The sequence below is a fragment of the Oncorhynchus masou genome, chromosome 23 (assembly GCF_036934945.1).
Source record: "Oncorhynchus masou masou isolate Uvic2021 chromosome 23, UVic_Omas_1.1, whole genome shotgun sequence".
NCBI lineage: Eukaryota > Metazoa > Chordata > Actinopteri > Salmoniformes > Salmonidae > Oncorhynchus > Oncorhynchus masou.
In genome coordinates this window covers 36,082,787-36,098,284 of record NC_088234.1, presented here as the reverse complement: position 1 = coordinate 36,098,284, position 15,498 = coordinate 36,082,787, and the positions used below count along the sequence as shown (strand labels likewise).

Here is a 15,498-nt window from a genome sequence, read left to right as displayed (position 1 = left end):
CTAAATGACTACCGCCCGGTAGCACTCACTTCTGTCCTCATAAAGTACTTTGAGAGACTAGTCAATGATCATATCACTTCCACCATACCGGCCACACTAGACCCACATCAGTTTGCATACCGGTCCGCAGACAACGCAATCACCATTTTACTGCACACTGCCCTATCCCATCTGGACAAAAGGAATGTAAGAATGCTGTTCATTGACTACAGCTCACCCCCATAGCACACCATAGTAGGCTCCAAGCTCATCATCAAGCTGGAGGCCCTGTGCAATTGGGTCCTGGGCCGTCCCCAGGTGGTGAATGTAGGAAACAACATCTCCACTTCGCTGATCCTCAACCCTGGGGCCCCACAAGTGTGCGTGCTCAGCCCCCTCCTGTACTCCCTGTTCACCCACGACAGCGTGGCCATGCATCAAGTTTGCAGATGACACAACAGTAGTGGGCTTGATTACCATTAACGATGAGACAGCCTACAGGGAGGAGGTGAGGGCACACAGAGTATGGTGTCAGGAAAACAACCTCTCAGTCAACATCAACAAATTAAAGGAAATAAATTAAAGGACTTCAGAAAACAGCAGAGGGAGCACCCACTATCCACATCAAAGGGACAGTGGAGAAGGTGTAAAGTTATACTTTCCTCGGCATACACATCACAGACAAACTGAAATTGTCCACCCACACAGACAGTGTGGTGAAGAAGGTGCAACAAAGTCTCTTCAACCTCCGGAGGATGAAGAAATGGCTTCTCACCCAAAACTCTTCTAACAAACTTATATAGATGCACAATCGAGAGCATGCTGTCAGGCTGTATCACAGTCTGGTACGGCAACTGCACCGCCCTCAACCGCAAGGCTCTCCAGAGGGTTGTGCGGTCTGCAGAATACATCACCGGGGGCAAACTACCTGCCCCCCATGACACCTACAGCACCCGATGTCACAGGAAGGCCAAAAAAATCATCAAGGACAACAACCACCCGAGCCACTGCCTGTTCACACCGTTACCATCCAGAAGGCAAGTTCAGTACAGGTGCATCAATGCTGGGACCGAGAGACTAAAAAACAGCTTTGACCTCAAAGCCATCAGACTGCTAAACAGCAATCACTAACTCAGAGAGGCTGCTGCCTACATTGAGACCCAATTACTGGCCACTTTAATAAATGGATCACTAGTCACTTTAAACCTTGACACTTTAAGTAATGGCACTTTAATAATGTGTACATATCTTACATTACTCATTTCACATGTATTTTATACCATATTTTGCACCTTGCCTATGCCGCTCGGCCATCGCTCATCCACATACTTATATGTACATATTCTCATTCACCCCTTTAGATCTGTGTGTAATAGGTAGTTGTTGGGGAATTTAGAGTACTTGTTAGATATTACTGCACTGTTGGAACTAGAAGCACAAGCATTTCGCTATACTCGCATTAACATCTGCTAACCATGTGTATGTGACCAATAAAATTTGATTTGTTACCCAAAATTATTTGATATTGATATAATAACAGCTGCATTGGGCCTTAAATATATACCCATTGAATCTTGAAGAATATAACTTATTAATGTCTCATGAGCTAACCACACGTTTCTTACTCTATTGCCAAAAAAATATGATTTTATTACTCCATTGTTTACATGTAAAAGAAACAGTGTATAGCTTCCACATTTGTTTAATGCTATCACGTGGATGTCATGGACTGCATCTAGAGCGCTGTCTATGAATTGGATAGAGGTTACATTTCTTAGCCCCATCCCTCAGCCACAGTGCATTCGGAAAGTTTTCAGACCCCTTGAATTTATTACGTTACAGCCCTAATCTAAAACGTATTAAATCGTTTTTTCCCCTCATCAATCTACACCCAATACCCCATAATTTCAAGGCAAAACAGGTTTTTAGACATTTTTGCAAAAACTGAAATATCACATTTAAATAAGTATTCAAACCCTTAATCAGTATTTATTTGAAGCACCTTTGTCAGTGTTAGACTGTAGCTTTAAAGAATACAGATATCAGTCAGGGAAGGATGACCAAACTAAACCATGCTGTTTTTATTCTGATGTTTTATGTATTTTATTGCATTCACAGCTGCTTCACCAGAATGCGATTTGCACTTTATTTATTGTTCTTCAACTTGTTTTAAGGGAATACAATACCACAGTCAAATAGCACCCCATTCCATTTATAGCGCTCCACTTTGCCATATAGGGTTCTGGCCAAAAGTAGTGCACTATATAGGGTGCCATTTTGGATTCAGCCTAGGGTTTTTAAATGGTGTACTGTAGAGTGTCACTGTCACCCAAAGACTGCTGGTACCTTGCCCCTTTCCTCTCGCTACAATCTACATACACACATACAAACATTAAATAATAAAATTTCCTCCCCTCTCCTCAGGCCATAGACGGTGACTTTGGCACATTTGGGGCCGTGCGGTACTACTTCAGTGACGAGCCTGACCAGTAAGACACACCTAAATACACTGACTAAGACACCATATAAATTAACTGTCCCACCTTTTCTCAATCAATATGCATGATTAAAAATGAAATAAGTCTCATCTATTGAATGATGGAGTTTCTTATTGTCCTGTCACATGCCCCTCACCCAGGTTTTTGTTGGATGCTGAGACGGGATGGGTGAGTCTGAGGGGAAATCTGGACTACGAGCTGATGCGTCGGTTCACCCTGACCGTGCTGGCCCGGGATGGGGGTGGAGAAGAGACCACGGGCAGGCTGAGGGTCAACGTGCTGGATGTCAACGACAACACACCACTCTTTCAGAAGGAGGTATACATGGGTTCTCTGAGAGAGAATGAACAGACCACACAGCAGGTGGCCCGAGTCAGGGTAAGTTATAACACACACACATACAAACACACACACACACACACAAATAGACAGACAGACAGACAGACAGACAGACAGACAGACAGACAGACAGACAGACAGACAGACAGACAGACAGACAGACAGACAGACAGACAGACAGACAGACAGACACAAATACGCACACACACCAGGGCAGAAGAGCGTTGCTTGTGTGTGGACTAATTTAAGTCCTTAGTGATTTGGACACCGAGGAACTAGAAGCTGTCGACCCACTCCAATGCAGCCCTGTCGATGTGGATGAGGGCATGCTCATCCCCCCATTTCCTGTAGTCCACGATCATCTTGTTGGTTTTACTGACGTTGAGGGAGAGGTTGTTGTCCTGGCACCACACTTCCAGGTCACTGACCTCCTCCCTTTAGGCTGTCTCATCATCGCCAGTGATCAGGCCTCGCACTGTCGTGTCGTCAGCAAACTTGATGATGGTGTTGGCGTCATGCCTGGCCATGTAGTCATTGGTGAACAGCGAGTACAGGAAGGGACTAAGCACACAACCCTGTGGGGCCCCTGTGTTGAGGGTCAGTGTGGCGGAGGTGATGTTGCCTACCCTCACCACCTGGGGTCGGCCTATCAGGAAGTCCAGGATCCAGTTGCAGAGGGAGGTTTTCAGTCCCAGGGTCCCAGGCTTGGTGACAACCTTGGAGGGGACTATGGTGTTGAAAGCTGAGTTGTAGACAATGGACATCATTCTCACGTAGGTATGCTTCTTATCTAGGTGGGTGAGGGCAGTGTAGAGCGCAATTGAGATTAGGTTGTCTATGGATCTGTTGGGGCGGTATGCAAATTGGAATGGGTCCAGGGTGTCTGGGATGATGGAGTTGATGTGTGCCATAACCAGCATTTCAAAGCACTTCGTGATGGGACGAGGTTTAGGTTGTGATACCAAAGGATACCTCTTGAGCTCGATATCAAGTAGACTCTGGCTTTGATGTCAATTCTTTCTTAATCTTTCACCCATGCTGATTGCCCTCTTCAATTTAACTTACAGTTTAAGTGGTCTGTGTCTGTGTGCATGTGTGTTTGTCTTTGTGTTTGTATTGTTGTGTGTGCGTGCATGGGTGGCTGCCTGCACGTGTGCATGTGTGCATGTACACATCAAATCCAATTGTATTAGTCACATGCGCCGAATACAACAGTGGTGGACCTTACAGTGAAATGCTTTCTTATGAGCCCCCAACCAACAACGCAATTTCAAAAAATAAGGACAAGAATAAGAGATAAAAGTAACAAGTAATGAAAGAGCAGCAGTAAAACAACAATAGTGAGACTATATACAGGGGGGTACAGAGTCAATGTACGGGGGCACCGGTTAGTTGAGGTAGTATGTACATGTAGGTAGTGTTATTGAAGTGACTATGCATGATGACTACATCAGAGAGGAGTCTTTGACAATTTTTAGGGCCATCCTCTGACACTGCCTGGTATAGAGGTCCTGGAAGCTTTGTCCCAGTGATGCACTGGGCCGTTCGCACTACCCTCTGTAGTGCCTTGCGGTCGGAGGCTGAGCAGTTGCCATACCAGGCAGTGATGCAACCAGTCAGGATGCTCTCGATGGTGCAGCTGCAGAACATTTTGAGGATCTGAGGACCCATGCCAAATCTTTTCAGTCTCCTGAGGGGGAATAGGTTTCGTTGTGCCCTCTTCACGACAGTCTTGGCATGCTTGGACTATGTTAGTTTGTTGAGAATGGGGCTACGCTCGATCCTCTTTTTCATGTCATCCACAATCATCTCCTTTGTCTTGATCACGTTGAGGGATAGGTTGTTGTCCTGGCACCACACGGCCAGGTCTCTGACCTGCTACGGGTCAGTAGTCATTTAGGCCAGTTACCTTAGTGTTTATCAATTATTTACATTAAAAAATACCTAAAGTTGTATTACAAAAGTATTTTGAAATGTTTTGGCAAAGTTTACAGGTAACTTTTGAGATATTTTGTAGTCACATTGCGCAAATTGGAACCGGTGTTTTTCTGGATCAAACGCGCCAAATAAATGGACATTTTGGATATATATGGACGGAATTAATCGAACAAAAGGACCAATTGTGATGTTTATGGTACATATTGGAGTGCCAACAAAAGAAGCTCATCAAAGGTAAGGCATGAATTATATTTTTATTTCTGCTTTTCGTGTCGCGCCTGCAGGGTTGAAATATGTTTCTCTCTCTATGTTTTGCCGAAAAGCCTTTTTGAAATCTGTCAGGTTGGCTTGATTCACAACAACTGTAGCTTTAATTTGCTATCTTGCATGTGTGATTTCATGAAAGTTTGATTTTTATAGTAATTTATTTTAATTTGGCGCTCTGCATCCCACATATCCCAGAGAGGTTAAAGGTTTTACTCACATCGGCTACAGAGACCTTGATCACACAGGTCTTCCAGAACATCTGGTGCTCTCATACATGTTTCAGTGTTATTTGCCTCGAAACGAGCATAGAAGTAGTTTAGCTCATCTGGTTGACTTGTGTCACTTGGGCAGCTCTCGGCTGTGCTTCCGTTTGTAGTCAGTAATGGTTTGCAAGCCCTGCCACATCTGACGAGCGTCAGATCCGGTGTAGTATGATTCCATCTTAGTCCTGTATTAACGCTTTGCCTGTTTGATGGTTCATCAGAGGGTATAGCAGGATTTCTTATAAGCTTCCAGGATAGAGTCCCGCTCCTTGATAGCGGCAGGTCTAGCCATTAACTCCTTACGGATGCTGCCTATAATCCATGGCTTCTGGTTGGGGTATGTACATACGGTCACAGTGGGGATGACGTCATCAATACACTTATTTATGAACCCACTGACTGATGTGGTGTACTCCTCAATGCCATCGGAGGTATCCCGGAACATATTCCAGTCTTTGCTAGCAAAACAGTCCTGTAGCTTAGCATCTGCTTCATCTGGCCACTTTTTTATTGATCTAGTTGTCAGGACCCGTTTACGAACCTGGGTCTCCGGAGTGAGAAACAGTCACTTAACCAACTGAGCCACGAATAGTCAGCAGAACCCAGAAGATGAGGCAGACACAGCAGTACTTAAGACGGTGTATTTAATAAAGTAAAAAGGAGAAGTCCTTAAATACAAAAATGGCAAATCCAAAAGGTGGTAGGAATAGCACAAAAAAGCCTCAAGAGACACTCAAAAACAAAAACAGAATTCCACAAGAGCATCCACCGGAATCGACAGGAAAACACAGAACACTAGGGCTGGGTGCTAACATACAAACACAGAGCACAGAACTGAGGGAAACTAAGGGTTTAAATACAATCAGGGAAACGAGGTACAGGTGCAAATAATAATGGGGAACAAGGGAAAAAACCTAAGGTCAAAAAGCACAATGGGGGCATCTAGTGACCAAAACCCGGAACAACCCTGGCCAAATCCTGACAGAATCCCCCCCCTAGGAACGGCTCCTGACGTTCCTACCAGCTCTCTCAGGGTGGAGGGCCCTGAACTGACGAATGAGGTCAGGGTCCAGGATGTCTTTGGCAGGAACCCAGGAGCGCTCCTCGGGACCGTAGCCTTCCCAGTCCACCAGATACTGCCAGGACCACTGCACCCGGCGGGAATCCAGTATCCGATGGACGGTATAAGCCGGCTGGCCTCCAATGACACGAGGCGGAGGGGGAGGTCTGTCTGCCGGGACAAGGGGAGAAAAAACAACAGGTTTTAACAATGAAATGTGAAATGTGGGATTAATCTTAAGGGATCTGGGTAAGTGTAGGCGATAAGAAACTGGGTTAACTCTCCTGGCAACCTTGAAGGGACTGATGTATTTTTGGGACAGCTTGCGAGACTCCACCCATAGAGGTAAGTTTCTTGTGGAGAGCCAGACTCTCTGGCCGGGGCGCAGGGTAGGCCCGGGACGGCGACGTCTGTTGGCTTGTTGTTGGTACCTCTGTGAGGAACGCATAAGATTAAGACGGGTCTTCCTCCACATAAGCCGACAGCGTCTGACGAACTTCAAGGCTGAAGGCACTCTGACTTCTGCCTCCTGGTCCGGGAACAATGGAGGAGCATAGCCAAACTGACACTCGTGCGGGGACATACCAGTGGAGGAGGAGCGCAAGGTGTTGTGTGCGTATTCGGCCCAAACAATAAAGGATGACCATGTGGACGGGTTGTCACGAGTCATACATCGGAGGGTGGTTTCCAGCTCTTGATTCATCCTCTCTGTTTGGCCGTTGGACTCTGGATGGTACCCTGAAGATAGACTGGCAGAAGCCCCCATGAGTTGGCAGAAGGCCTTCCAAAACCTTGAGGCGAACTGGGGACCTCTGTCAGAAACCATATCTTGAGGAATGCCGAAGACTCGGAACACATGATTAATTACCAACTCAGCCGTTTCCTTGGCAGAAGGTAACTTAGTCAGAGGGACAAACCTGGCCGCCTTTGAAAACCTGTCGATTATGACTAGGATAGTAGTATTGCCATGGGATGGAGGAAGTCCAGTAATAAAGTCCAATGAGATATGGGACCAGGGTCTGTGGGGAACAGGTAAAGGGTGAAGGAGTCCTTGAGGACGGAGGTGAGAAGATTTGCCCTGGCAGCACACGGGACAGGCATTGACGAAAGTGGCAACGTCTTCTCTTATGGTAGGCCACCAGAACTTACGCTGGATGAACTCCAAGGTGCGACCTACGCCCGGATGACAGGTGAGGCGAGAGGAGTGCCCCCACAGAAGGACCTGAGTCCTCACTGCCTTGGGGACAAACAACCGATTGGCAGGTCCTCCTTTCGGGTCCGGTTCGCTAGCTTGAGCACGTCTCACGGTATCCTCAACTTGCCACGAGATCGGAGCCACAATCTTAGCAGCAGGAAGGACAGGCATGTCCGTGTCATCTCGAATGGCAGGAGCGTAGACTCGGGACAGGGCATCCGGTTTGAGATTCTTCGACCCGGGCCGATAGGTGAGGATAAACTGGAATCGATTGAAGAAAAGAGACCATCTAGCTTGTCTAGAGTTCAACCGCTTCGCCTGCTGGATATACTCCAGATTTTTGTGGTCCGTAAGCACTTGAAACGGGTGAGAAGCCCCCTCGAGCCAGTGTCTCCATTCCTTCAATGCCATCTTAACCGCTAGGAGTTCACGATCCCCCACATCGTAGTTCCTCTCAGTCGGGGTAAGCCGGTGTGAGAAGAAAGCGCACGGATGAAGCTTCTTGTTTTCACCCCTCTGAGACAGGACATTTAACACACATTTAAGTCATTTAGCAGACGCTCTTATCCAGAGCGACTTACAAATTGGTGAATTCACCTTCTGACATCCAGTGGAACAGCCACTTTACAATAGTGCATCTAAATCATTAAGGGGGGGTGAGAAGGATTACTTATCCTATCCTAGGTATTCCTTGAAGAGGTGGGGTTTCAGGTGTCTCCGGAAGGTGGTGATTGACTCCGCTGTCCTGGCGTCGTGAGGGAGTTTGTTCCACCATTGGGGGGCCAGAGCAGCGAACAGTTTTGACTGGGCTGAGCGGGAACTGTACTTCCTCAATGGTAGGGAGGCGAGCAGGCCAGAGGTGGATGAACGCAGTGCCCTTGCTTGGGTGTAGGGCCTGATCAGAGCCTGGAGGTACTGCGGTGCCGTTCCCCTCACAGCTCCGTAGGCAAGCACCATGGTCTTGTAGCGGATGCGAGCTTCAACTGGAAGCCAGTGGAGAGAGCGGAGGAGCGGGGTGACGTGAGAGAACTTGGGAAGGTTGAACACCAGACGGGCTGCGGCGTTCTGGATGAGTTGTAGGGGTTTAATGGCACAGGCAGGGAGCCCAGCCAACAGCGAGTTGCAGTAATCCAGACGGGAGATGACAAGTGCCTGGATTAGGACCTGCGCCGCTTCCTGTGTGAGGCAGGGTCGTACTCTGCGGATGTTGTAGAGCATGAACCTACAGGAACGGGCCACCGCCATGATGTTGGTTTAGAACGACAGGGTGTTGTCCAGGATCACGCCAAGGTTCTTAGCGCTCTGGGAGGAGGACACAATGGAGTTGTCAACCGGACAGCTCCAACACCAACCTCTGATGCGTCTACCTCCACCACAAATGGTTCATCCGTAGTCGGTAGTATCAGGATGGGAGCAGAGAGAACGCGCTGCTTGAGTCCTTGGAAGGCCGTCTCAGCTTCTCTTCCCCACAAAAACCTTGCATTGCCACCCTTGGTTAAAGCTGAGAGAGGGGCTGCCACCAAGCTGAAGTTCTTGATGAACTTGCGGTAAAAGTTTGTGAAGCCCAGGAAACGCTGAACTTCCTTAACGGATTTGGGGGTGGGCCAATCCGCTACCGCCCCTACCTTCCTGGGGTCCATTTGGACTCGACCGGGTTCCACTACAAATCCCAGGAATTGTACTCGGGATGAATGGAATTCACATTTTTCCGGCTTAACGTACAGATGGCTGTCCAGGAGGCGTTTGAGTACTTGTCTGACATGCTTAGTGTGTTCTTGAAGGGAGCTCGAAAAGATGAGGATGTCATCCAAGTAAACGAACACAAATATGTTAAGCATATCCCTAAGCACATCGTTTATGAGCGCTTGGAACACCGCTGGGGCGTTGGTCAGGCCGAAGGGCATCACCAAGTATTCATAGTGACCAGTAGGCGTGTTGAAAGCGGTCTTCCACTCGTCACCAGGTCTGATCCGCACAAGATGGTATGCGTTCCGCAGGTCAAGCTTAGTGAAAACAACTGCTTCCTGGAGCAGCTCGAAGGCTGTGGCCATAAGGGGTAGCGGGTAACGGTTACGGACGGTTATGGCATTGAGTCCCCGGTAGTCGATGCAAGGACGTAATCCACCGTCTTTCTTGGCCACAAAGAAAAACCCTGCTCCCGCCGGGGAGGTGGATGGACGCATGAGGCCTGCTTCCAGAGCGTCCTTGATGTAGGTATCCATAGCAGCTCGTTCGGGTGGAGATAGGGAAAAGATCCGACCCCTGGGGGGCAAGTGCCCGGAAACAGGTCGATGGGGCAATCGTAAGGTCTATGGGGTGGTAGCATGGTGGCCCTCTGTTTGCTAAACACCAGTTTGAGGTCATGGTAACACTCGGGAACTCGGGTCAGGTCGATGGATTCTAAAGACTCGGGAGTAGAACTCGGGGAATTCTGGAAAATACAAGTAGCTTGGCACGTAGGACCCCACTGCTTGATAGTGCCCACAGACCAGTCGATGTGAGGGTTATGGCTGTGAAGCCAGGGGTATCCAAGGATGAGAGGGAACTCGGAACAGGAGATCAAATGAAAGTTCATCAATTCCTGGTGTTGTGAAACTGAAAGTCGCAAGGAGGTAGTGACATGAGTGACAAGTCCAGATCCCAAAGGGCTTCCATCCAATGTAGTGACCCTCATGGGTTCACTTAGAGGTTCAGAGGGAACGCCATTCTCCTTCGCCCAGACACCATCCATGAAGTTACCTGCGGCTCCAGAGTCTACCAAGGATTGAAGGTGAAGCTTGTGGTTGTCCCAGGAGAGGGTGACTGGAATGAGCAGACGGGAGTTGGACGGATGGGAGGAGGTTATGTTTCCCGTTACAGTTCCCCCCGGTCTGTACGCGACAGAGCGTTTCCCTGGAGCCCGGGACACGTGGAACGGAAATGGCCCGGTTTGCCGCAATATAGACAGCGTCGCTCCCTCATCCGGCGGTCTCTCTCAGCCTGGGAGATGCGTCCAATCTGCATGGGTTCCGATGGAGCCAGCGAGGATAAAGGTGGGGACTCGGAGCTGGGACTGATAGGGGTTAGAGGTCTACGGTTGAGTTCTCTCTCTCAGACGCTGGTCAATGCGTGAGGCCAACTTGATCAGGGACTCGAGATTGTCCGGTGGTTCCCGAGTGGCCAGTTCATCTTGGATAGTGTCGGAAAGGCCTTTCAGAAAGCACACCGTGAGCGCCTCGTTGTTCCAGCCACTTGCTGCTGCCACCGTGCGGAACTGGATGGCATAGTCCGTCACGCTGCGCCAACCTTGGTGGAGAGTCAGGAGCTGTTTGGCTGAGTCAGAACCACTGCTTGGGTCTTGAAACACTCGTTTGAATTCCTCAGCAAAGGCAGAGTAGCTGGCACAGCAGGAACTATGGGCATCCCACACAGCAGTAGCCCAGGCCAGGGCTTTTTCCGACAGCAGGGTGATGATATAAGCGATCTTAGACCGGTCGGTGGGAAACGACGAGGATTGTAGCTCAAAGGAGAGAGAACATTGGGTGAGAAACCCTTTACAAGCACTTGGATCACCTGAGAACCGTTGGGGAGGTGGAAGACGAGGTTCAGCCAGGGGGTTAACTGCCATGGGTACGTGAATCTGAGGTACTGGGACGGGAACTGTTGCCGGGGTAAGACGATCAGATATTTGCTTAATGGAAGTCAGCATCTCCGACAGAAGATGAGAATGTCTAGCCATTAAGGCCTCTTGCTGAACCAGGGCGGCTTCGTGGCGTTGGACAGTCTCCTGGTGGTGGGACAGCATGGCAAAAGGTCCTGGGAACTGGCTGCCTCTGGGTTCATTTTTGGCTCTGTGTTTCTGTCAGGACCCGGTTACGAACCTGGGTCTCCGGAGTGAGAAACAGTCACTTAACCAACTGAGCCACAAATAGTCAGCAGAACCCAGAAGATGAGGCAGACACAGCAGTACTTAAGACGGTGTATTTAATAAAGTAAAAAGGAGAAGTCCTTAAATACAAAAATGGCAAATCCAAAAGGTGGTAGGAATAGCACAAAAAAGCCTCAAGAGACACTCAAAAACAAAAACAGAATTCCACAAGAGCATCCACCGGAATCGACAGGAAAACACAGAACACTAGGGCTGGGTGCTAACATACAAACACAGAGCACAGAACTGAGGGAAACTAAGGGTTTAAATACAATCAGGGGAAAACGAGGTACAGGTGCAAATAATAATGGGGAACAAGGGAAAAAACATAAGGTCAAAAAGCACAATGGGGGCATCTAGTGACCAAAACCCGGAACAACCCTGGCCAAATCCTGACACTAGTCACTGGTGCTTCCTGCTGTCAGTTTTGCTTGGAAGCAGGAATCAGGAGGATAGAACTATAGTCAGATTTGCCAAATGGAGGGTGAGGGAGAGTTTGTATGCATCTGTGTGTGGAGTATAGGAGGTCCGGAGAAATTTGGTAAAATGGATTTAAGTTTCCCTGCTTTAAATTCCCAAGCTACTAGGAGCCCCACCTCTGGGTGAGCATTTTCTTGTTTGCTTATGGTGGAATACAGCTCATTCAATGCTGTCTTAGTGCCAGCCTCTGACTGTGGTGGTATGTGAACAGCTATGAAAAATACAGATGAAAACTCACTAGGTAGATAGTGTGGTCTACAGCTTATCATGAGATACTCTACCTCAGGCGAGCAATAGCTGTGCATGCATATGTACTTTCTCACACACACACACGTGTGTCACTGTGTGTGTTACACACCTCTGTCTGCATCACCCTCTCTGCTATCCACTCTGTCTTCCTGTTAGAACTCCTATACCTCCATCTCTCTACAGCCCCCTATTAGTCAGGTTTCCAGTTAGGTCAGAGGTCAGGGGGTGTAATAGCAACTGATGGCTCTGCGTTTCCTCTTAACCCCCCTGGAGAGAAAGCTTACTTCCCAAATGGCACCATATTCCCTATTTGTGTACTCCATTTGACCCTTGTCAAAAGGAGTGCACTATATAGGGGATAGGGTGCCATTTTGGATGCATACAAAGCCAATTATTGGCCATTTGATCCTGACTTGGCTCTATACTGCCCGGCATGTCACAGGGTCTCCTGCCATGCTTTATTTGCCATGTGTGTGTGTGTGTGTGTGTGTGTGTGTGTGTGTGTGTGTGTGTGTGTGTGTGTGTGTGTGTGTGTGTGTGTGTGTGTGTGTGAGTGAGTGGGAACTGAACGCTCGACTTGCTGTGTTTGATTAGACAGAGCTAACCTTAAACACACTGGTTATTAATAGGATGCCTAAGAGAAAAAGGGAAACCAGCAAGCATAAAGTGTGTCAGCAATTCTGGTTTTGCCAAGGACCGGACTCCCAAGCCTCTGAAAATACTGGAGCCAAAAGAAGAAGGGAAGGAGGGAGGGAGAGAAGGAGGGAGGAAATATGAGAGAGAGAGAGAGGGGGGGGTACTGTGCAGCCAAAAGAGGAAGTTAAAGTGGAGCAAAAGAGTAAGAGTATCAAGTTTTACTGTCATGTGCACAAGTATAGCGAGGGGGTCTGCGCAGTACCTTCCACAAAAAGTTTTGCTTGACAAAAAGACACATACGTGGAGATTATACACTGGGCAAATGAGAGGTTGAAAATGACCGTGAATATGACTGCCAGCTGTTCAAATCAAATCAAATTTTATTTGTCACATACACATGGTTAGCAGATGTTAATGCGAGTGTAGCGAAATGCTTGTGCTTCTAGTTCCGACAATGCAGTAATAACCAACAAGTAATCTAACTAACAATTCCTAAACTACTGTCTTATACACAGTGTAAGGGGATAAAGAATATGTACATAAGGATATATGAATGAGTGATGGTACAGAGCAGCATAGGCAAGATACAGTAGATGGTATCGAGTACAGTATATACATATGAGATGAGTATGTAAACAAAGTGGCATGGTTAAAGTGGCTAGTGATACATGTATTACATGTATTACATAAGGATGCAGTCGATGGTACAGTATATACGTATGCATATGAGAAGAATAATGTAGGGTAAGTAACATTATATAAGGTAGCATTGTTTAAAGTGGCTAGTGATATATTTACATCATTTCCCATCAATTCCCATTATTAAAGTGGCTGGAGTTGAGTCAGCGTCAGTGTGTTGGCAGCAGCCACTCAATGTTAGTGGTGGCTGTTTAACAGTCTGATGGCCTTGAGATAGAAGCTGTTTTTCAGTCTCTCGGTCCCAGCTTTGATGCACCTGTACTGACCTCGCCTTCTGGATGATAGCGGGGTGAACAGGCAGTGGCTCGGGTGGTTGATGTCCTTGATGATCTTTATGGCCTTCTTGTAACATCGGGTGGTGTAGTTGTCCTGGAGGGCAGGTAGTTTGCCCTCGGTGATGCGTTGTGCAGACCTCACTACCCTCTGGAGAGCCTTACGGTTGAGGGCGGAGCAGTTGCCGTACCAAGCGGTGATACAGCCCCTGCTCTCGATTGTGCATCTGTAGAAGTTTGTGAGTGCTTTTGGTGACAAGCCGAATTTCTTCAGCCTCCTGAGGTTGAAGAGGCGCTGCTGCGCCTTCTTCACGATGCTGTCTGTGTGAGTGGACCAATTCAGTTTGTCTGTGATGTGTATGCCGAGGAACTTAAAACTTGCTGCTCTCTCCACTACCGTTCCATCGATGTGGATAGGGGGGTGTTCCCTCTGCTGTTTCCTGAAGTCCACAATCTGCACATGCTATGAGAACGCACCCTGGAAAAAGAGACAGAGAGCAAGAGAAGAAGGGGTAGTGTGAAGCCAAAAGAGAAAGGAACAGAGGGAGAGAAATTATGGGGAAGGGGGAACTGTCTCTCCCTGTCTCTTTCTCTCTACAACAGTGCTTTGCCTTTGCCTCCCACATCTCATGCCTTCCAGTCTCTTTTTCCACGCTTCCGCCTCTCCTTTCCTCTACCTTTCTTCTTTTACCCGTCTTCTTCCCTCTTTCCCTTCTCTTTGTTTATCTTTCTCTCTTCTCAGTTGGTTGGAGAGTGAATGCCTTATCATAAAGTATTTGAAGAGAGATAGAGTGAGAGATAGAGCGAGAGAGGAGAGCGAAGGTGATCATGTTAGAGAAAGAGATATATAGAGAAAATTGAATTAAATTGAGAGAGACAAGTGTAGCACTTTCCAGTGAGAAGTTACCAATAAAATCTCTACATAATCATAACATTTTTGCATATGTTCCCAAGTCAGCATTTGTCAACATGTCCAACCCATAATGATTCCCTAGGAATCTCCAATGACTCTCACTGCCTTATGATTAATGCTTTATCAGATGTATGTCAGATGTAGTTGTGTCGATTAACCTAGAATTGGACACACACACACACACACACACACACTTCTGTCTGTTCCCTGTTTGCTGTGTTCACCCAATATTAACACTGGGCGTTGGTTCTAATCTGTCCAATAACACACTGACTGGCTCACAGCCTGATGTCTTATCCACAGGTTCCAACACTGTAACACTGTACTGTAGCATCTGTCTCATCCATGTGAAATCACATTATCAAATCAAATCAAATGTATTTATATAGCCCTTCTTACATCAGCTGATATATCAAAGTGCTGTACAGAAACCCAGCCTAAAAACCCCAAACAGCAAGCAATGCAAGTGTAGAAGCACGGTGGCTAGGAAAAACTCCCTAGAAAGGCTAAAACCTAGGAAGAAACCTAGAGAGGAACCAGGCTATGAGGGGTGGCCAGTCCTCTTCTGGCTGTGCCGGGTGGAGATTATAACAGAACATGGCCAAGATGTTCAAATGTTCATAAATGACCAGCATGGTCAAATAATAATAATCACAGTAGTTGTTGAGGGTGTAACAAGTCAGCACCTCAGGAGTAAATGTCAGTTGGCTTTTCATAGCCAATCATTGAGAGTTTCTATACCGCTCCTGCTGTCTCTAGAGAGTTGAAAACAGCAGGTCTGGGACAGGTAGCACGTCCGGTGA

General features: G+C 47.6%; 1 protein-coding gene across 1 annotated transcript in view; it reads left to right on the top strand.

The window, feature by feature from the left end:
• cdh23 (cadherin-related 23) overlaps positions 1-15,498 on the top strand; it is a 688,999-nt gene that overhangs the window by 444,090 nt on the left and 229,411 nt on the right. The window contains exons 14-15 of the mRNA XM_064931960.1: positions 2,404-2,468; positions 2,618-2,855. Coding sequence (XP_064788032.1) covers positions 2,404-2,468; positions 2,618-2,855 — 303 coding nt within the window. The remainder of the gene's footprint in view (positions 1-2,403; positions 2,469-2,617; positions 2,856-15,498) is intronic.